General features: G+C 37.3%; 1 protein-coding gene across 4 annotated transcripts in view; it reads left to right on the plus strand.

Moving 5' to 3' along the window:
• The window catches only part of PLCG2 (phospholipase C gamma 2), a 157,449-nt gene extending 135,895 nt beyond the window's left edge, over positions 1-21,554 (plus strand). For all 4 annotated transcript variants that reach the window (XM_023494629.2, XM_023494626.2, XM_023494627.2 and 1 more), the window contains 7 exons: positions 841-1,050; positions 3,403-3,548; positions 6,330-6,444; positions 10,851-11,018; positions 14,831-14,919; positions 20,491-20,675; positions 21,193-21,554. In XM_023494629.2, coding sequence (XP_023350397.1) covers positions 841-1,050; positions 3,403-3,548; positions 6,330-6,444; positions 10,851-11,018; positions 14,831-14,919; positions 20,491-20,675; positions 21,193-21,235 — 956 coding nt within the window. In that variant the 3' untranslated portion in view covers positions 21,236-21,554. The remainder of the gene's footprint in view (positions 1-840; positions 1,051-3,402; positions 3,549-6,329; positions 6,445-10,850; positions 11,019-14,830; positions 14,920-20,490; positions 20,676-21,192) is intronic.
• The last annotated feature ends 436 nt before the right edge of the window (positions 21,555-21,990 follow it).

A 21,990-nucleotide genomic window follows, 5' to 3' on the forward strand; every position in this document is an offset into this window, starting at 1 on the left:
TTTGATCCTCAAAATAACTCTGTGATATAAGCAGTACTAGTATTATTTATCCTTCTTTTATTGGTGAAGAAATGAAGGCACCCAGAAGTGAGAACACACAGCTAGCAAGTAGTGGAGCTAAATTTGAACCTAGTGCTTTCTGCTGCTCCATGCTATCTCTTATAACTTATCAAGATTATTTCAAGGCTACTCTCATCCCAGGAGGGGATATAATTCAATGAAGCAAAGTGATCTTCCAACAAACAGGTAGGAGAGGCAGCAATGGAAGTCATGAGAGTTTTCTGTAGCAAGTTTTTCCTTCCATATTTCACATGTAGAATTAAGTTGATTTAGTTCCTCTGATTGTGGGGACAGTCTCTTTGGGCAATGTCATGTGGCCAGGCTACAGGGAAATGGTGTTCCCACAAGGTCCCTAGTATATACAGTAATACACTGGGAGGATCTGGGATGGTTCACCAAAAACTTCTATACCAAGATCTATGTTAATAGCAAGGTATATTATATTAAGCCCTGCCTTTTCCAGCTCTTCCTGCCTTCCCTGTTCCATTTCTCTGAAAGTATTGTACCTTTGTGGCAAGCATTTGATTTTTCAAAATGCTCACCTAGGTTTGATGTCCTGAGAGGGCAGGACAATGATTTTTGGGTTTGGTAATTAATGTCTATAGTTACAAAATGGGAGCACTGGTATGCTCAAGGTAATAGTCTTGTCAGATTGCAAGATTTTACCTTTAGACCCAGTGTCTGGTTCTTGCACAGTGAGTTAGGACTGAGCTGTGATTGTGACTGTTAAGTCTTGAAGTTAAATGATAATTTCCTTTCCTTTCCTATATATCTTTATAGAAAATCCTGATTTCAGAGAAATTCGCTCTTTCGTGGAGACCAAAGCCGACAGCATTGTTAGGCAGAAGCCAATTGATCTTTTGAAGTACAATCAAAAGGGACTGACTCGGGTCTACCCCAAAGGTCAAAGGGTAGACTCATCAAATTATGATCCTTTTCGACTTTGGCTTTGTGGCTCCCAGATGGTTGCCCTGAATTTCCAGACTGCAGGTGAGGAGTCTCCAAGGATGGTGCTGTCTTTTCAATCTGACTGTGGCCTTCTAAGTATTCTGTGAAAGGTGTGTCACTGATGAATTCAGACAAAACAGGTGCAGCATTGTGGTTTAGAAAGAAATAGTCACTGAGCTAGGTTTAATGACCAATGGGAGATAATATTAAACATTTGTTTATTAAATTATTTTTTGTCCAACCTCACATGTTGAGGTTAGCAACCAATCCCTTAGATGTTCTTTTCCTTCTTTTCAGCTTTTTTGGAATAATGGTAGAAGAGAGGCATTGGAGATGGGGAGAATTTAAGTGACTGGAGAGAACAGAATGATGTGGGAAGGTATATAGAATTCATAAGCCTGCTGGTAAAAGGCAGTGATACTAGGGGTATGGACATAGAATCCTAAGACTTTCAAATGGGAAAGGGTCTTCAAGGCCATCCAGCCTAACTCCCTTGTCTCATCCATTCACTTACTCAAATATTAATTATCTCCTATGTACAGAACCCGGTGCTAGGTAAGTTTAAATATAATCTAATTCTTTTTATGCACGAGGAATAGTTCCCTTGCCTCATAGCTTGAAAACTTACGCTAACAGGGATTCTGATACCTCTCAAAGCTCCCCATTGCATTTTGGGATATTCAAATGGTTACAAAATATTTCCTTATATCAAGCCTAAAGTTTTTTCTTTACAATTCCCTCCTGTTACTCCAAATTCTTCCCTCTGGAGTTAAGGAGAATGGATCAAATGTCCCATACATATAATGGCTGTTCCAGGTAAAATTTCTCTAATTCTCTTTCCATGGTATGAACTTGAGATCCTTCACTGTACTGATTGTTTTCTTCTACCTTATGCTCCCCATGTTATCAATGTCTGCTCACCAATTACCTAGATATAGTTTGTCTAGGGCAAAATACATTATATGGTACTATAGCTATCCTCATCCTGCAGATTCTGAATTTCCTAATGCAATCCAAGATCAGATTAATTTTTTTGCCTTCTATTTTGTACTTGACTCATATTATACTTGCAATCCAATTAAATTTTATCCTATTAAAACTGGGTCATTGTTTTGGCCTCCAGTGATCTTTTTGGTTTCTCATTCTCTTAATTAACAAATGTTAACTACTCTTCCCTGCTTTAAATCATCTCCAAATTCTATAAGGATGCCAGTTATACATCCAAGTCATTTGAAAGCATGTTAGATAGGATAGAGCCAAGTACAAAATTCTTGGTCATTCCATTGGAAAATTTTCCTTAAGCTGATATAGACCCATTAATAAGTATTCATTCGTCCCAGCCACTCAGCCAGTTCTGAATCTACCCAACTGTATTATCACCTAGCTAATATCTCTCCCTTCTGTCCACAAGAATTGTATGAGAGACTTTAAGTGTTTTGTTAAGACCTTGATAAATTATATTTCCAGTATTCTCTTGATCAACCAGTCTGGTAACTCTGTCATAAAAGGGAAATGTAGTAAATCTAGTATGGTCAGTTCTTGATGAAGGCATGCCCCAGATAACCTATTTAGGCTACGTTTAAAATACTGTTTAGTTATTCATACCCATCAAAATAACTCCCTTTTCTCTGTTCTGTTTAAGACAGTAGACTGAATAGCCGAGCTCTTGACAGTAGTAGCTCCTGAGAGCTCCCCTAGTGACCCTGTGGATAAAGTCATCCAAGCCCCTGTCCAGGTGCTGCCCTTGCTGAGGAGACACAGAAGCATAGTTACAGGGTGGCCTCCCAATCCTTTCATGTCCCTTTAGATTACCCAGCTGCTTCCTTTTCTAAATGACCAAGGTTCATGACTTAAGGCAAGGGCAGCTGAACAGTGGCAGTGAAGCTCTGGGCTCACCTCATTGCCTGCATGTGAGCAGAGGTGAAGAGAAGCTCTTTTGGTTGATGTGAATATCATTGACATTTCACTCTAGAGCTGAGATTCCTTACTTGGGATCTATGAATAGATTTCTGAAACTGTGGATTTTTCCTCTAATATTTTGATAACTATTCTTTAATATAATTGGTTTCTTTTGTCATCTTAAATATTTTATTTTTTGTATTTGAAAAATTATTCTGAGAAGGGGTCCGCAGGCTTTTACCAGACTGACTCTGAGGATTCAATGCCTCAGAAAAGAATAAGAAGCCCTGTTGTAGAAGTAAGAGAGAACCTAGCTGCGTTGTAGGACCTCAGGCTCATGTCTTAAAAGTGAAGTACTTCTGACCATTGAAACAGGGACCTGCCTATTCCTCACCTTCACTGGGCAACCACAGGGCCTGTTTGGACTCATTTGATTCCTTAGCAGAATGCTCTTTTCTTGTGTTATTATTTGTATCACCTTCATTTCCTTTCCAGATAAATATATGCAGCTGAATCATGCTTTATTTGCACTTAATGGTCGGACTGGCTACGTCCTACAGCCTGAAAGCATGAGGAATGAAAACTATGATCCAACACCTCCAGAGTCACAAAGAAAGATCCTGATGACCTTGACAGTGAAGGTAAAACCTGCCCTTTCTTCTGGCCATTTAAGGCAATAGCAGGACAGAGCCCTGGGGTCAGGGATGTAAAAGACATTGGGACAGTGAGAAGGCTTGCTCTTGATGAGGAAATCATCATTTTTTGGCTTATAACTATTACTTTGTCTGATGAAATGCATTTCCTTCCTTATATCAACAATATACGCTTCATGAAAAAGACATTCCTTTTCTCAGTGACTTGTACAGTGACTTTGGGGGAGACACATTCAGAAACCAACAGCCTGAACTATATATGCCTTGTTCTTATTAGAGAAAGTGAATTATAAATTGACTGTAATTGGCAGTGGCTTGGAAGGCTCAGCAGGTATGCCAGCTATGGCACAGAAATCTGGGTTCTGAAGAAAGGCAGGCAAAAGCAAGACATCAAAACAGAATTACAAACAAAAACTAAAAAATCAAATCCCCAAAGGTTAAAAAAAAATCTAATTCTACTCTTTCTAGAATTCCTGATTACAGTTTGTCATTAAAAACTTTTATGGTTTATGATGGTGTCAGACTTTTTCTTTTCACTTTATGGTGTGTGAGCATATTATTTTCATATGATTTTTTTTTTCTCTTCTAAGAACAGTGAGAGAAAAAAAATACCTGATTGAGTTTTTCAAAAGATTTGAGAAAGTCCAGAAGTCAAACTCATGTGACAAAAGAGTTTAATTATGAAAGAAATTATCTTTTGTTTTTGTAGCATTTACATTTCCCAGTATATCTCTTCCACCTTCATTTTCTCCTCACAGAGAGTCATCCCTTTTAACAAAGAATAAAAAGGAGGTGGAAAAAAGTTCAGCAAAAATCAACAAAAACATACAGCTTTCTATTGTTTGGAATCGTTTCTTTTCAGTAGTGTCTAACTTTTCATAACCCCATTTGAGGTTTTCTTGGCAAAGGTACTAGAGCAGTTTGACATTTCTTTCTCTAGCTCATTTTACAGATGAGGAAACTCAGGCAAATGGGGTTAACTGACTTGCTCAGAGTTACACAACCAATAAGTGTCTAAGACTAGATTTGAACTCGGGAAGAGGAACCTTTTTGACTCACGTCTAGCACTTTGTCTATTGTGCTACTTGGCTACCTCTGTACTGTATATGGCCATTATTCAGCTGATAAGCATCTGCTTTATTTACAATTCTTTGCTCTTACACACAGTGCTGCTATTAATATTCTGGCATATATAAGACCTTTCTTTTTATATCTCACTTTCCTGGGTATTCCTGAGATTTAGAAAAGGAAGTCTGAATCAAATGGTAAGGACATTTTAGTCACTTTCATTAGAGAAGTCTCTCTCTTTTTTTTTTTTTTAAGGGAATAAACATTTATATAGTACCTGCCATGTATCAGGCACTGTACTAAGTACTTAGAAAAAAGAATACTATTTCATTTGATCTTCCTAGCAACCCTTTTGCAGTTAAAGAAACTGAGGCAGAGGTTAAATGACTTTTCAAGATCCATACAGCTAGTAGGCTGAATGTGAACTCAGGTCTTTCTAATGCCAGAGCCAGCATGCCATCCACTGGGCCACTAACTGTTTCCAAGGCAAATAGGATTAAGTGACTTGGCCAGAGTCATACAGCTGGTAAACGTTTGAGGCTGGATTTGAACTCAGGCCTTCCTGACTCCAATTCTGGAGCTCTATCCACTGAGCTACCAGTTGCCTTTTTGTTTCCCAGAATGGTTGAATCATTTCACAAGTCCCCCTAAGTTTCAAAAGTGTGCTTCTCTTTAACAGCCTTTCCAACATAGTCCCATCCAAACAAAGACCTTCCATAAAGACCAAAAACAAGGGAGCAGCCAGGTGGTACAGGGGATAGAGCACTATTCCTGAAGTCATGAGGATCTGAGTTCAAATCTGCTCTCAGACACTTAATACTTCTTAGGTGTGTGATCCTGGGCAAGTCACTTAACCCCAATTGCCTCAGGAGAAAAAAAAAAGACCAAATATAGGAGAAATGCTACTTTTCTTCTGTACTGTCCCACGTAACTGAATCCATGCAAGCATGCTTATTTACCTCCCTGCAGCTGGAAGGAGCAGTGGGACTCTAGAGCTTCTCCACTGTCTGTTACAGACCAGTAGGTTTCCACATAGAGGCAAGACACAAATAGCCAATAAATTCATACCTGCCAGCCTCATAACCCTGGACAAATACTTCTTTTGTCCTTTTCCTCTCTTCATAAATACAAATGACTAGGAACAACTTGGGCAGCTCAGTGGTGCAGCGGACAGAGTGCTGGGTATAGAGACAGAAAGACCTGATTTTAAAAATACTCCTGTACAAGTCACTCAACCCTGTTCCCCTCAGTTTCCTCATCTGTAAAATGAGCCGGAGAAGGTCATGGCAAACATTCCAGTATCTTTGCCAAGAAAACCCCAAAGGGGGTCACAGAGAACTGGATATGACTGAAAGAGTTGAACAATAAAAGTAAAACTTGCCAGCACCAGAATTTTTTTCTAGCCCTCCCTCCCCTCGAAAGAAGCACAAGGAATAAGCCATTGGGAGCAGTCTGGTATCTGTACTGACGAGATAAAGATGAAGGGCTGTCTAAGGTAACAAGGTGAATGCTAGCAGTCAGGGAAATACCTGCATGTCGAATCTGCTCTTCTCACGAGCCACAACAGAGATGGGATCTGTGGGATGAATGGTTGCAGTGAAAAATCCACAGCACTTTAGAAACAGATGAAGTCACATCACTGTCCCTATACTACTATAGGGGGAAGGGACCTAGGAATGACTGATGTACCTTGTGTCCTAGGTCCTGGGGGCTCGTCATCTACCCAAGCTTGGCCGAAGCATTGCCTGTCCATTTGTAGAAGTGGAAATTTGTGGGACTGAGTATGATAATAACAAATTCAAGACTACTGTAGTAAGTAAGTATCCTAATAACCTTCCTTTCTTTTTAAATCACCCTGGTGTTGAGTTTTTTCAGTTGTGTCTGGCTCTTCCTGATGCTGGAATAGTTTGCTTTTTCCTTTACCAGCTCATTTTCAGATGTGCAAACTGAGGCAAACAGGATTAAGTGACTTGCCTAGACTCACACAGCTGGGAAGTGTCTGAGGCCAGATTGAGCTCATGAAGATGATTCTTGCTGATTCCAAGCCCAGTGTTCTATCCACTGCATCATCTTGTTGACCTTTTACATCATCCAAAAAGGATGCCAGCAATGGCAAAATATGTGGATGGCAGCTTTCTGAACTTGCATGTAGAAGGGAAAAGGGGAATTTCATTATAATCGTAGGATTCATATTCCTTTTAGGCTTCAAACTCTGAACGTTCAGTTGTCCTTCAGTCTGCCATTTATAGGCACTTAAATACTTGTTAACTTAATGATTGGCCAATGCAAGTCCTCAGGTCCCTCTTGAATGATGTCTGTGCATTATAGCTGTGAACATTAAAAAACCCCAAAACACAAAAACAAAAATCTCAGACAGAAATGAGCCATTTCCCTCAGACATCCTCTCTGGTATGATCGGGCCTGATTAAGGGAAAGGCAAAAAACAACTAATTTCTACTCTAGGAACTCACAGTCATGAATCCTTTGGTTGGCGGTCTCTTTCTGCTGTGGCTCTTAGAAGCACTTAAAAAAATGTGTTTTTGACTGAGGCCTCATATGTATTTATTTAGCATGAGATAGATTCAAGCAGTTAATAATAATGGCACCCATTAATTAAGCACTTTAAGGTTCATGGAGTGCTTCACATATATTATTTCATTGCTTACATTTAAAACAACTCTGGGAGATAGATGCTCCGCTTATTCCCATTTTCAGACAAGGAGTCACACAGCTATGAATCTGGCTTTGACCCCCTATCTTTCTGACCCCAAATCCAGAACTTTTATCACTGTTGGCAAGTTGTCTTGAGTGTGCACACAAGTGAATTAACACATGATATGTGAAGAAGTCTGGTGGGTCTTGGCTTCTGGCCCAAAGAAAAAACCATTCAGAAGGGATATTGTGTTGTGGGATTTTCCTAATTGTTAGACTCTGCTGAGTGGGGGTAAATACTGGCATGATGCTGTGTCCTGGGCTGGAGGAGATGGGCCCGGAGAGCCAGGGCTGCAACCCGTGGGCCTTCAGTCCCTGGACCTCTCCCATGAGACATTCCTTCCTCCTGCGTTAAGCAGAAGTAGACTCCTTTGTACCCAGCATGTCGATCCATGTTTTTCACTTGAGGCAGTGCTCAGTTACCCAGCATGGGTAAATGAATTCACCAGGAAACGGTGTTTCCTTAGGGTTTCTCTGATGAATGCAGCCTTTATATTGGGCAGCTCAAGAGACAAACCTTGAAGCCTTTGAGGAACTTGACTTAATTAGGGCAAATCTCCTGGGCTTGACAAATCATCCCTGATCATCCAGGAGTTTTCAGCATCAGTGTAGGTGGATGGAGAATCGCATCTTCTGAGCAGGTTTGGGACTCAGTGTCCCCTGCGGATCCTTTTGAGGACATCCTCCTGGGGAAAATGAAAGGCTCTGTTGAGCAGTGGGGACCCTGACAATGGGTATTAAAACCAACATTTCTTCTTGGCTTAGTTTATACCAAAATGGCTTTTAGGTATTCCTTCTCTAGTAGGGTGGCTCTGGGCTCATGTGGTTTTCATTATTACTATTAGTAATAATCACAATAATGATGATAGCAGGTAGCATTTATATATCACTTTTTTAATTTGCAAAATGCTTTATCTGTAAATTCATTTGACTCTCACAATATCCCTGTGAAGTATTGTTGTTGCTGCTGAGTGTTCTGTTTCAGTCATGTCTATTATTCAGGGGGGAGGGGTTTCTTGGCAAAGGTATTAGAGTAATTTTCAATTTCCTTCTCCAGCTCACTTTACAGATGAGGAAACTGAGGCAAGCAAGGTTAAAGCTAGTGTCTGAGGCTGGATTTGAACTCAGGGTTCAGCACTCTATCCACTGTGCCATGTTGCTGCCCAAAGTGGATACTATTATTATGTTCATTTTACAGATGAGAAAACTGAGATTAAATGACTTAGTTACCCAGCTAATTGGTATCTGAGGCAATTTTGAACTCAGGCCTTCTTTACTTCAAAGCCTTTGGTTCTCTTCCTATAACACCTATTATAACTTTGCAATGTTGGTTAAAATGAACTAATGTTAATTGGCCATCTCCTTCTACTTGGCAGTGTGGGGGATACAGTGAAGTGCAAGCCCAGCGTTGCATTCACAAACCTCACAGCCTAGTTGTGGAGGTCAGATACTAAGGCAGGAAAAGTTAAATAACAAGATTGAAATGATGGCATGAGAGAACCATAGCAGAGATATTAGCACACACTATATTATTAATTGCTACTACAGACCAATTATTTTTGGAGTGAAAAGGAAGGAGAGATTTCAAGCCGAGCTGCTGATGGAAGGAAGATGGATGTTTCTTTTCTGACCTACAGGACACAAAATCAAGCTCATTATACCAACCATGCATGTGCAGCAATACAGCTTCCTGCAACCTTCTGAATTTGCCGTTGTACCCACTTGAAATACTCAATCAGATCAAAGGATTATAAAATTTTAGAGCTGGAAGGGACCTCAGAGACCATCTAATTCAGTCTTCTCATTTAAAGGATAAGGAAGTGAAAAGACTTTTTTGGTGGCTCATAGTTCTAGATCTGAGATTTGAACTAGGGACATCTGTTTTAACAATCCAGGCTCTTTGCGCCACTCTTCCTGTTCATCTATTAAAATTTTGTGTGTCTTTTGAGGTCAAGCTCAAATCTTAAATCCTTCCTAAAGGATCTGAAGAAATGGGAGGAAAGGAGGCAAGCATTTTGAGTGGGTGTAATCACACCAGAAGTAGCATGGATTGGGGTCCTAAGTAAACGTAACTGAAATCTGGAACCCAATTCTTTGGTCTTTAGGTTGGAAAAAATATTTGCATAAATACACTGAAGAGATCCCTCCCTGATGGAGAATGAGAAGCAAATGGTGACTAGGGCCCCAAGCAAAGCTGAGCACAACGGTTCTGATCCCACATTTCTCTCTGAGTCAGATCGCTGGGTACGGTGGCCCAGGGAACCATTATGTCCGGGTGCTGAGCTCCAGGAATGGTGGGGATAGAGACTCTGTGTCCTCTTGGGGACTCTTCCAGACATTTATGAAATACCTACTATGTGCAGGCACTGTGCTAAGCACTTTTACAAATGTCTCATTTGTCCTCACCCTGTGAGTGTAGATGCTCTTATTATTCCCATTTAACAGTTGAGGAAATTGAGGCAAACTTGAAATATTTGTCCAGAGTTACACAGAGCTAGGTAACAAGATGATGTAGTAGACAGAGCTCTGGACCTGGAATCAGGAAAACCTAAGTAAGTTTAAATCTGACCTCAGACACTTACTAGCTGTGTGATCCTGATCAAGTCACTTAACCACTATTTGCCTCAGTTTCCTTATCTGTAAAATGGAGCTGATAAAAGCTCCTACCTCCCAGTGTTGTAAAAAATCAAAGAAATAACATTTATAAAGCACTTAGCACAGTACCTGGTATATAGTAAGTTGTTGTTGTTATTATTATTATTATTATTATTATTGTTAAATGTCTGAGGGAAGATTTGAACTCCTTCTGATTTCTAGTACAGCACTCTCTCCACTTGGCTACCTAGCTTTCTTGGGAGCTATCCATCTGTTCTTGAGCTTCTCTTGATTCTTTGGTCCTCTCCAAAGCCCTTGTAACTTAATTTAATTACTTGTGTATTTATCTTATCCCTCTACTATATTAAAAGCTTCTTTGGGAGAGGGACAACATCATGCTTTTTATCTTTGTATTCCACATGCCAAGGTTAATGCTTTGTCTATAGTAGGAGCTCCTATTTAATTTATCACGTATTTATTGGAAACCTGCTATATGCTGAGCACTATATTAGGGGTTGGGATACAAAGAACAAGAAGAAACAGACCTCTTCCCCAAGGAACTTATATAGTTGGAGGAAGGAACAAAGGGGGTGAATAGAGGAATAATATCACCATATATCTGTTGTATTGAATTGAAGAGGTAGGCAGTGAAAATTGTTTCCTTTCCTCACCTGGGAAAACCTTGTTGACCTATAGCAAAGAAAGTGGGAAAATGCAATTCTGTATGGGATATAGAAACCTTGGAATAAGGTCTTTGTGGAGTTCTAAGCTTAATTGTATTGTTTAAGTCTATTGCACCTCCTGAGGAAATCGAGGTATTTTTCAAAACACCTGAGCAGAAAACTGTGGAATGAATGTCTTGGCGTCATGGGTGTGGAAGTACAATCTCTCTTATGAACTTTGGTTTTATTCCAGATGATAATGGCCTGAGTCCAGTCTGGGCTTCTACTCAGGAAAAAGTGACATTTGAGATTTATGACCCAAATCTTGCATTTCTACGATTTGTTGTGTATGAGGAGGATATGTTCAGCGATCCCAACTTTCTGGCACATGCTACTTATCCCATTAAAGGAATCAAATCAGGTAAAAGTCAATTTGATTAAACAGATCAATATGGGCTCTCCTCAGACTTCTTATCTCACTTTGGGCATAAATCAGTTTTTCTTTCTGTTATTTTGAATTTCTGCCTCAGGCTCAAAGTAGAGTTATTTTGCTCACTGACTCCTGGGATCTTTTAACATCTTCTTTCGAATAAGGAATATCATTATAAGTCTTTGTATTAAGATATTCACCTTGCTTCCTCACCCTATTGCCATGGTATACTTTGCAGAGAAATTCTATAATTGGATATTGCTGGTTTGGCACCATTCATTCAACAATCATTTTTATTTTTATTTTTTTAAATTTGTGGAATAAAATATAACATAGTATAATAAACTTGGGAACAATTTTTTTAAACATTATTAAAATATTAAGCAATCATTTAAAAGTCTCTGCTGTGCTCCCAGCACAGAGAGCAAAGACAAGTTTAATAGTTCCTGTTCTCAAGGAGTTTATATTTATTGGGAAAGGGGAGAAACACATATACAGATGAGGAAATACAAAATATATTCAAAGGGGGAAGGTACTAGGAACTGAAAGGAAAAAGATGGGCCTCAGATGGGTTCTGCCTGAAAAGAAGCTAGAGATTCTACAAGTCAGAGGGAAGGAGGAAGTGTATTCCAGATATAGGGGTGAAGGTAAGAAGGCAAGACAGTCTGTGCACAGGTATTGAGATGAAAAATGGATGTCATAGGTCAATTTAGAGTTCATAAGGGAGAGTAATGTATAGTAAAATCTGGAAAAGTTGGCTAAAGAAAGAGAAAGGCTGTACATGCTAAACAGTGCAGTTTGTACTTTATCCAAGAAGCAACACTAAAATTTTTTTGATTAGGAGATTGACATGTTTAGACCATCATAATAAGTTTATTTTGCTATTAAAAAATCAAAAGCATGTTTTATTTACTTTTCTTTCACCTTTCTGGGCTAATAGTTTAATCCTATTTTGCTATGGTTCCCTCCCCAGTTGTGTTTGCTAAACTCGGAAATCTTGTTGACATTTGCCTCGGGCCCACTCCTACACCTGAGGCCTTTCGTAATTCTCCTAGGTTTTATTGCTGCCACCTTCCCACTCAGTTCCTTTTGTACTTACATTTTACACATTTTGTGTTTTCTCTTCTGGATATGTATATATCCTACAGAATGTAATCTCCTTGAGAGCAGAGAATACTTCATTTTATCCTTGTATTCCCAAAGTGCTTTAGCCTGTAATAAATGTTTATTGAATACTGAATGAATGTCTGAATTAATGGGGTCATATGGAGTATGCTATGTCAACAGACAACCTATGCTTAGATGTAATATCTGAATTCTCTCTGAAAATGGTATTCTATTGCCCTCCCTCTGTCTACTGCAGATTCAAAGAAAAAACATAGACTGACTTTATTCTATTCTTTGCTTCCAAAAAGACTGAAATCAAATTTCTGGATGTTATTGGGGACTCCTGGCAGAGCAAAGGGTTGGTTTTGGATCCTAGTTCCTATGTATTTCTCATGCCATAAAGCAGCAATGTTGCCTAAACTTCTCCTTTCCTAAATAAACAAATCTCATGGATTCAAATTCAAATTTAAAGCTTTGGGGGAATTTCTCTTAAATTAGACATAAAATTGACTAAGGTTATCTTACTGGACTATCTGTGAAGAGAAATCTCCTAAGCAAATTAATAGTATAAGCAAGATTTTTGGCCAATGCTTAGGCCGTTTGCTGTTTTTTTCCCCAACACTTTAGAAGTATCTGTTTATTTATATTCTAATTAAAAATCACTTCACTGTCCATGAGTAGGGTAAGTCCCAAAGAAACTCTACTTGGCAACAACCCCTGGTTAGCTTCAGTGGTCTGACTATATGTACTTGAAAGTAATAAAAAAGCATTTAAAACAATTCCTGTAATTGAAACGTTTTCCTGATCCAGACTGGCCTTCTCCCCAGTTAGTCCAAATCAATGAGGCTTGACTTTGGAAGTACTTTTCATTTCCCTTTTAGCAACCAGTATGTACTGTAGTCTTTCTTGCCAGGACATCTGTGCCAGAAGCAGATTCCCCTTTTGTGTGACAATGCCTCTCATTGGCTAACGTTTTTACACAGGATTACTGTAGACTTGACCAACTGGATTTATTTCATTTCTTCTGAAAGGCAGATCATGTCTCCTCACCTTTGGTATAATGGCTCAGTGGGCAAGGAAGGAGTTATGCAAAATAATTTCTACTTATGCTGTCTAATTTTAATGAAAAGTTGTTTCTTGTGAATTTCATGCATGCATATTGGCCCATTGTCATTTTTCATTATTGAATATTTTTATTTTGGCCTTTTGGCCAAAATAAGACAAGATCCTGAAGAAGATTCAGAGGTGAGCCATTCAGTGTTGAAGAGGAATTTGTTTCTTCACCTTGTTTCTGCCACTTTTTTGTCAGGATAACATGCTTCATCATGAGTCTTTTGGAGACATGTTTGGTCATCAATTTGGTCAGAGTTAAATCTTTCAATTTTTTGGAGGGGCCGGGGAAGGCAATTGAGATTAAATGACTTGCACAGGATCACACACACACACACACAAAACACAATTTTTTTTAAAGTGTTGCTGTTATCCTTGTATAAGTTATTCTCCTGTTTTTTTCTCATTTCACTCAGGATCATTTCAAATTACCCAGCTAATTTTATAATTTCTTAAGGCACAATAATATTCTATTGCATTTATACACTATAGAGTTTGTTTAGCCAAAAATCCCAGTTGTTTAAGAAGTAATGTTAGACATATTTTTAGATTTCAATTTTTCCCTCTTTTTGCTGTCTTCAAGATTAGGAAGTTCATTTTGCTTCTAATTCTTCCCTTCCCAGTATTATCCATTCTTTTAATGCCTCTTCCCACCTCAAATAATCATTTTCCTCCCTTTGGGTTTGATATATTATTATACCAAATGGTGTCTATGTGTTTGTGTGTGTGTGTGTGTGTGTGTGTTTTCAACCTACCTTTGTCCATTCAGGTAAGAATGAGATTTATCTGATACTCCCCTACCTTTTCTCTTGGTTTGTTTATTCTTTTCAATATGCCAATTATGAGAAATGTCAAGTTCTTCTCCCTTCCTCCTTTCTATGTTCGTGTATTCCTGTTACCTCCCTTCAGTTTTTCTCAGATCAGAAATAATCCACCTCCATGAACTATTTTTTAAAATTTCTTTCCTACTTTGTGCAAAACAAAATTTGAATGGGGAAAAAATTTAGCTTTAACATAAGGAGGAATTTTTCAACAAGCTTGGTTAACTGTGGCATGAATTGCCTAGGAAATCTTAATTCCCTTCCATGAGAATCTTTAAAAATAAGAGAGAAAGTTCTTTGATCCTTTGGCATGCAATAGTCCTGCCTAAAGGCTGGGTCTTTCTCTGTCTCTTTAAACCTGTTGATAGTAGCAGTGTCAAAGAAACCACCTCTATTGTTCTTTAAAATTGAATTTGTGATATTCCATAATAATTACATTTTCCTTTTTTTTTCTTTTGTAGTTTTTAGTATCTCAGTTAATTGATATTTCCCCATTCTTCTGCTATGTCAGGATGCTTAATAAAAGCACATTTTCCCAGCTCTTATTCCTGAAAGTGTCATGATAGCAGAAATTGTGTTTGAACTGAATTTATGGTATTTTTAAAAAGGCAAGAAGGCATCTCCTACAGGAACCAGGAACCACACAGAAGGCACTGAACCCACATATCTTGGAACTAACCATGTGTGAACTCTCTTGATTGTCTTCCAGAGCAAAGGTTCTTAACTTTCATATTCTTTTGTGTTTGTTTTATTCTTGTCCATCAGGGTTTAGATCAGTTCCTCTTAAAAATGGTTACAGTGAAGATATTGAACTGGCCTCTCTTCTAGTTTTCTGTGAGATGCGTCCTGTGTTGGTGAGTATCATGAAAACAGAGATGGTCCCATTGGGTTCTTTCTCTGTTAGTGGTTCAGAACTTGTGAGTAGAATGCCCTGGGTCCATTTCTCCATCCCAATACTTTATTAGCGCAGAGGATTGACCCACTGAAGGAAGAGTTAGTTCTAAAAAAATAAAGAACTGAATGCTTTCAGCTAAAAGTTCATCAACAGATCCTTGGATTTCTCTTCCTTCTTTCAACCTTCTTAGTGTATTCTACCAGAAGTCTAGTAGGAGGAAGAAAAAAAACCCCGAAAGACCTCAGATTGTACTTTTTTGATTGTTCCCTTCAGTCTTTAAAGATGGACAAGTTGGATTTCTAGGTGTTTGCTGTCATCTCTCCCAACTCTAAATCCTATTGTTTTGCTTGGGGGCTACAGCAATTGGTTGATATTATGAAATAACATCATATATAAAGCTTTTTGTTAACAATAATGTGCTATGTGTTACCTATCACAGAAATAACTACATATTTGCAAATTACATGGGCAATGTCAACTATCAAATAGTCCACTGGTATCAAATTCAAATAGAAATGGGTCACTCACCGAGATAAAAATCCTTATGGGTCACATATTGACTTAGTTTTAAAATGCAGTGTTATTTGTTTTATTCTATTTTTATTTATTCTGCCTAATATTTCCCAATTACATTTTCCTAGTTTAAGCTTCACTCAAGAGTATTTTGTGTCACATGAGCTCACAGGCTGCATATGTAACACTTCTGATCTAGAGCATATCCAAGAACAGAAGGGAGTGAACTGTTATATGATTTGTCCCATCCTATGCCAGAACTTCTTAACCTGGGGATTTTAAAAAAACATTGATAAGCTGTATTTCAGCATGATTGGTTTTCTTTGAATTCCTATGTATTTTATGCATTTAAAATCATTATTCTGAGAGGGGACACATAGGCTTTACCAGAAAGCCAGAGATCTATGATGTTAAGAACCCTTGGTCTGTACACTAAACTCTAAGTCTATTTATTATTACTTTCAGTTGGTTATCTGGCTTCCAAGGCCAAAGATGATTAGAAATAGCAAATTAGATAGGGAAGAGGTGAGGATGGGGCTAAAAGTAGGTACTGGCTTGAAAAAATAAAGATAGCAAAATCAGAAACAAGAACTGAAAAAGAACTGGGGCTATTTTGTAGAGGGAAGTGGAAAGAAATGAGTATGGCAGTAGCCCTATATATATCTTATCAAATTGAGGACTTCTGTATTATATAAACTGAGGTGGTATAGATCGGACTGAGAGTAGGCTGTCTACTTCAGATGTGGGACAAAATTGTGAAGGACCTTGAGGGCTGATCAAATTAGGATTTGCCTATCTGAGACTACTATAAAAAATACTAGGAAAATATTAGGAAAAATTCTAAGTGATTTAGATAATAAGGTATAAATCAATTAGCAAGTATTTATTAAGCATTTGCTTGGTCTGATATTTGGCACTGAAGATACAAAACAGTCTGTGTCCTTCAGGGGAAACAGCATGGCCCATACAAGAAAATATGAAATGTGTACTGTGTAAACAAAGAAAAGACAAATTCAGAATGAAAAAGGCACTAGCAGTTGGGATCAGCAAGGTCCTCATGTACAAGATGGCACTTGGGCCGAATTCTGAGGAAAGTAAGGGATTCTGGGAGGCAAAGATAAGGAATGAATGCATTCCAGGAATAGGGAAAAATCTGTATGAAGGCAGAAAGATGAGAGATGGGATATTATGTATCAAGAACAGCAAAGAGATCAATTGGGATGAAATACAGAGTTGGTGAAGAATAATAATGTATAAGCTGGAAAAATAGGCTGGAGACAGATTGTACATGGCTTTAAATACCCACCAAGTACTGTAGATGGCAGAAAAGATAAACATATTTAAGAGAAAACTGATTACTTCCTGAGGAGGGAAGCTAAGAATCTTGGATGGGGTTATTAATGGAGTATCAGCTTAGCTGGGTTATGCTAATATGATCTTAAGCTAGAGCACAATACCTGGATCAAACACAGTATCTTTTTTTTTTTTTTCTTTAATAGCCTTTTATTTACAGGATATATACATGGGTAACTTTACAGCATTAACAATTGCCAAACCTCTTGTTCCAATTTTTCACCTCTTACCCCCCCCCCCTCCCCTAGATGGCAGGATGACCAGTAGATGTTAAATATATTAAAATATAAATTAGATACACAATAAGTATACATGACCAAAACGTTATTTTGCTGTACAAAAAGAATCAGACTCTGAAATATTGTACAATTAGCTTGTGAAGGAAATCAAAAATGCAGGTGTGCATAAATATAGGGATTGGGAATTCAATGTAATGGTTTTTAGTCATCTCCCAGAGTTCTTTTTCTGGGCATAGCTAGTTCAGTTCATTACTGCTCCATTAGAAAAGATTTGCAAACACAGTATCTTAAGTAAGAGCATAGTACCTGCATCAAAGGAGGTATCTTTTCTTTCTGCCTTCTGGGTGTTTAGATCTGGGCACTTATTTTATCCTTTGAAACTAACCTATTCCACTGATCAACTAATCTATTTCTTAGCCATCATTTAGCCATTAAATCAACATCATTTTAGATCTGGTACAGCTAGGCCACCTTCATTTGATTTTTTTTTTCATTAATTCCCTTGAAATTCTTGACCTTTTGTTTTTCCATATGAACTTTGTTGTTATTTTTTCTTGGTCATTAAAATAGTTTTTTGGGAGTCTGGTATAGTGCTAAACAAATAGATTAGTTTAGTTAAAATTGTCATCTTTATTATATTTGCTCGCCCTATCCAAGAGCATTTGATATTTTTCCAGTTGGGCAGTTATTTTAATAAGGGATATTGCCAAACTGGAGCAATTCCAGAAGAATCCTTTTACTCATAATTAATAGTTGATATGATATTAATTTTAAAACATCCCTTATCAGTTTGATTAAGCTGAGTGACCAAATAATTGAGCAGAATTATTATTCATACCCTGGCAGACACACAGATTGGTCATTAGTTGGTGTATACTGTGCCCCCAGAAAAAAGCCTTCACCTTAGCCTTGTCTTTTTAGCCCATCAGAATGTGGAGGGACATTGAAATCCTTATGAAGAAAGTTAAAGGGAATGGGGTTGTTTAAGCTACAGAAGAGAGATGATAATTCTCTTAAGATATTTGAAGGGATCTAATTTGAAATAGATCAATAGACCAGAATGAATCTTAGAGATCATCTTGACTGATCCATTATTTTATAGATGAAGGAACTGAAGTGTGAAAGGTTGCAGCAATTTGCTCACAGTCACATAACTAGTTGGTTTGAGAGTCAGAATAAAGTCCTTTGTCTTCTGATGCTCTATTCCAGGGCACTCAAAGAACGGAATAACAAAAAACAATTAAATGTTCACAAAAATTATGGTTTTGTAATAATAACATGTTAGCTGACATAAGATACTTTAAGATTTAATGCTTTATATGCCTTATTTTACTTGGTTTCCATAATAAGCCTGTAAGGTAAATACTATTGATTTTAAGGATGAGGAAACTCCTTATGGAGCTTAAATGACTTTACCTCTGCTACATAGCAAATGACAGAGGCAAGATTTGAACTCAGGTTTCTTGATTCCAAGCCAAGTATTGGATTATAACATATATATATATATAGAGAGCACCTCTGATTCTTACAGTGAATGCCCTTAGTTTACAGACACTTTTAGAATGAGCCCTGAAGGACAGAGTCTTAATTTTCTCCTCTCTGTTTGCTATCTCAGATATAGGTTGCTTCCCCCCCACCCTTTTCTGGATTTTAATAATGTAAGAGATTGTGATTGTTCTGCTATACATTTCTAGTCCTGTCTAGTGTTGAACCAACACTTCTGCTTTCCTTTAAATAGTCTTATGTTTTGAGTTTATGTAAGTGATAATTATAATAATAATAACTAGAATTTATGTCATCCTTTAAGTTTTGCAAAGAATTTTTCTTTTTATAAGTAAGTCATTTCATTCTCATAACAACCTCAAGAGACAAATACTGTTAATTATCCCTATTTTGCAGATGAGGAAAGTTAAGGATGACCATAGTTAAGTGATGTGACCCAAATGTCTGAGATGGGTTTTGAATTTTGGTCCTCTAATCTTCCAGTTCAGTGCTCTATCCACTGAGCTATCTGGTGGAAATTATTTTCTGTCTTGTGCTGTGTTTCTCACTGGTTTTAATTACTCTGTTAATTCCCAATTCTTTATCACCTAGTTGGATGATAGGTGCTTACAAAGGAGCATTTATCTAGGTAACCAAATATAAAGCATACAGAATAACTATTTTCTAGTCCTGTTGACATGTAAATTATTGGAAAGTTCCAATCTTTAGTTTCTTGGGAGTTAAGGGATAATATATATATATCTATATCTATATATTTAACCAGGATTGTGTATCTTTATTTTGTATCTTATTTATTTAGACACTCTTGACTTGGGATTGATAATAAACTGCCTCATGCTTGGGTTAAAGTTTACCTTTGTGTAGCAACTATTAAAAAACATTTATAGCTCATGATGTCTAAATTGCTAAAGAGAACAAATATTTTTAAAGTGCTTTATAAGCTCTTATTTGCCTATAATTTACATAATGAGAATTACTATATTATAATGGGCCCTTTTAGCAATGTGCTTAAAAACAGAAATGTGATTAACCATTTTCTAAGTCATTGCCTATAAATTATGTTGTTTAAAAATTACCAGCAATTTAGCTTTGTTATTAATTCACATTGACTGGGATGCCAAATGATCTGAATTGGTGAAATTTAAAAAAAAAACAAAACTTTTTTATTTCTTATAATAGCTTTTTATTTTTAAAATACATGCAAAGATAGTTTTCAACATTCATCCTTGCAAAATCTTGTGCTCCAAATTCTTCTCTCTCCTTCCCCCCACCTCCTCCCTTAGATAGCAAGTAATCCAATATAGGTTTAATATGAGCAATTCTTCTAAACAAGAAAAATTAGATCAAAAAGGGGGGGGGGAAAGTGAGAAAGAAAACAAAGTACAAGCAAATAACAACAAAAAAGTGTAAATACTATGCTGTGATCCATATTTAGTCTCCACAATCCTTTCTCTGGTTGCAGATGGCTCTCTCTATCACACGTCTATTGAAATTTGCTTGAATCACCTCATTGTTGAAAAGAGTCAAGTCCATCAGAGTTGATCAACATATAGTCTTGTTGTTGCTGTGTACAGTGTACTCCTGGCTCTATTTCATGATTTTTTTTTTTTAAATAAAACATTTTATAAATTCAGTCCCCCATTTTGACTAGAAAGAGCCTAGTAGAATTAGAAATAGACCTTCCAGGGTCTTAAATTAAAAATAACCCCAATCTACAAGTGAGGTGTTTAGATCTCACTCTGCTATTACTCAGTTGGGTAATCTTGGACAAATCAGCTTTTTCTTTCTAAGCTTTAGCTTCTTCCTCTTTGAAACAAAGGGATGGGACCAGTTAACTCTTAAGATTCTTTCCAATTTTGACATTCAGTAGATGACTTGAACCTGCATCTTCAGTGTCTGTTGGTCTTCACCTTACTTTTTAGGAAAGTGAAGAAGAGCTTTATTCTTCCTGTCGCCAGCTTCGAAGGAGGCAAGAAGAGCTGAATAATGAGCTTTTCTTGTATGACTCTCATCAGAACTTACGTAACGCCAACAGAGATGCTCTCATGAATGAATTCAATGTCAATGAGAATCAGTTGCAGTTGTATCAGGAAAAGTGCAACAGGAGGTAAGGCAGCATTGACCAGTCATTACCAGCTTGAAAGGATTCAATTATGTTGTGGATCCCAAGCTCCTGAAGATAAGGGGAGGTGCTTATATTTCTGTCTCCATAAGCTTTTCTGGAAGTATTATCATCTCTGCCCTTTTGTTCTTTATAAACAAACTTCCAAAAATTTTGTTCAGTTTTTCCAAGAACGAATATCATCTCCAGAGGGAAAGTTAGACTATAATTAACACTTATAATTTACTATTTGGTGGGTGAATATTTCAAAATTCAGTTTGTATCTCTTATTACCTCACTACCTGGATTTTTATTTAATTTTTAATTTTTAATTTTTTTATTATCTCTTTTTATTTACAAGATATATGCATGGGTAATTTTTCAAAACCTTTTGTTCCAATTTTTCCCCTCCTTCCTCCTCCCCCCCCCCCGATGGCAGGTTGATAAATATATATTAAATATGTTAAAGTATAACTACATGGATTTTTAAGTCTAATTCATGACTTTGGTTTATTTCTTTAAGATTAAGGGAGAAGAGAGTCAGTAACAGCAAATTCTACTCCTAGAACAAGCCTGCAGTTTGGGGACTCTGTATATGTGTGTGTGTGTGTGTGTACAAGAGAGATAAACAGAGTATTTCACTAAGATCTTCAGAAGATGCAAATCTGCGAAGTCATCACTCCTGAAGAACTGTCCATCATCAGGACGAATTGTCTTAAGAAGAACCAAGCAGGATTCACCATGATGACTTTCTGTTCTCTCTCCTCTTGATATCTTTTTTAACTTATAGTCTGTACAAATTATACATAAAATACTTGACTTGTTTTCTGTGTCCAGTACCACAATATTTCCTGAATAAAGGCAAGCAGAAGCTCCATATGTTAACCTTCTGTATTTGATGAGCAAGAATAGTTTCTCTGCCAAAATACCTTGATTCCAGTGAATCAGATAATTGATGACTGGTGGTAGAGGAGCAGGAATCATTATATATTAGCTTGCTAGATATTGAGGGTTTTTATTTGAAAAGAAATACCATTTTCCCTTACCTCATGTACATCCACTTTGATGAGGAACTGGGAAGGAATTTTTCTCTCATGTCTCACTCTGTCAGTGGTATCCCTTCTTGCAACAGCTACTACTCCAGTTAGTCAGCTTGCCCCAATACATGTCAATAGATATTTAAAGTGGTAGCTTAGGATAATGGATTGATTTATTGAATCACTTTACATGTGAGTTCAGGTTTTACATTCTCTTAATGTTTCAGGGACTGGCCTTCTAAATTGTCTAAATTTATTTAGACTTAGATTAAATTTTTAAAAAA

Source organism: Sarcophilus harrisii, chromosome 2 (genome assembly GCF_902635505.1).
Source record: "Sarcophilus harrisii chromosome 2, mSarHar1.11, whole genome shotgun sequence".
NCBI classification, from domain to species: domain Eukaryota; kingdom Metazoa; phylum Chordata; class Mammalia; order Dasyuromorphia; family Dasyuridae; genus Sarcophilus; species Sarcophilus harrisii.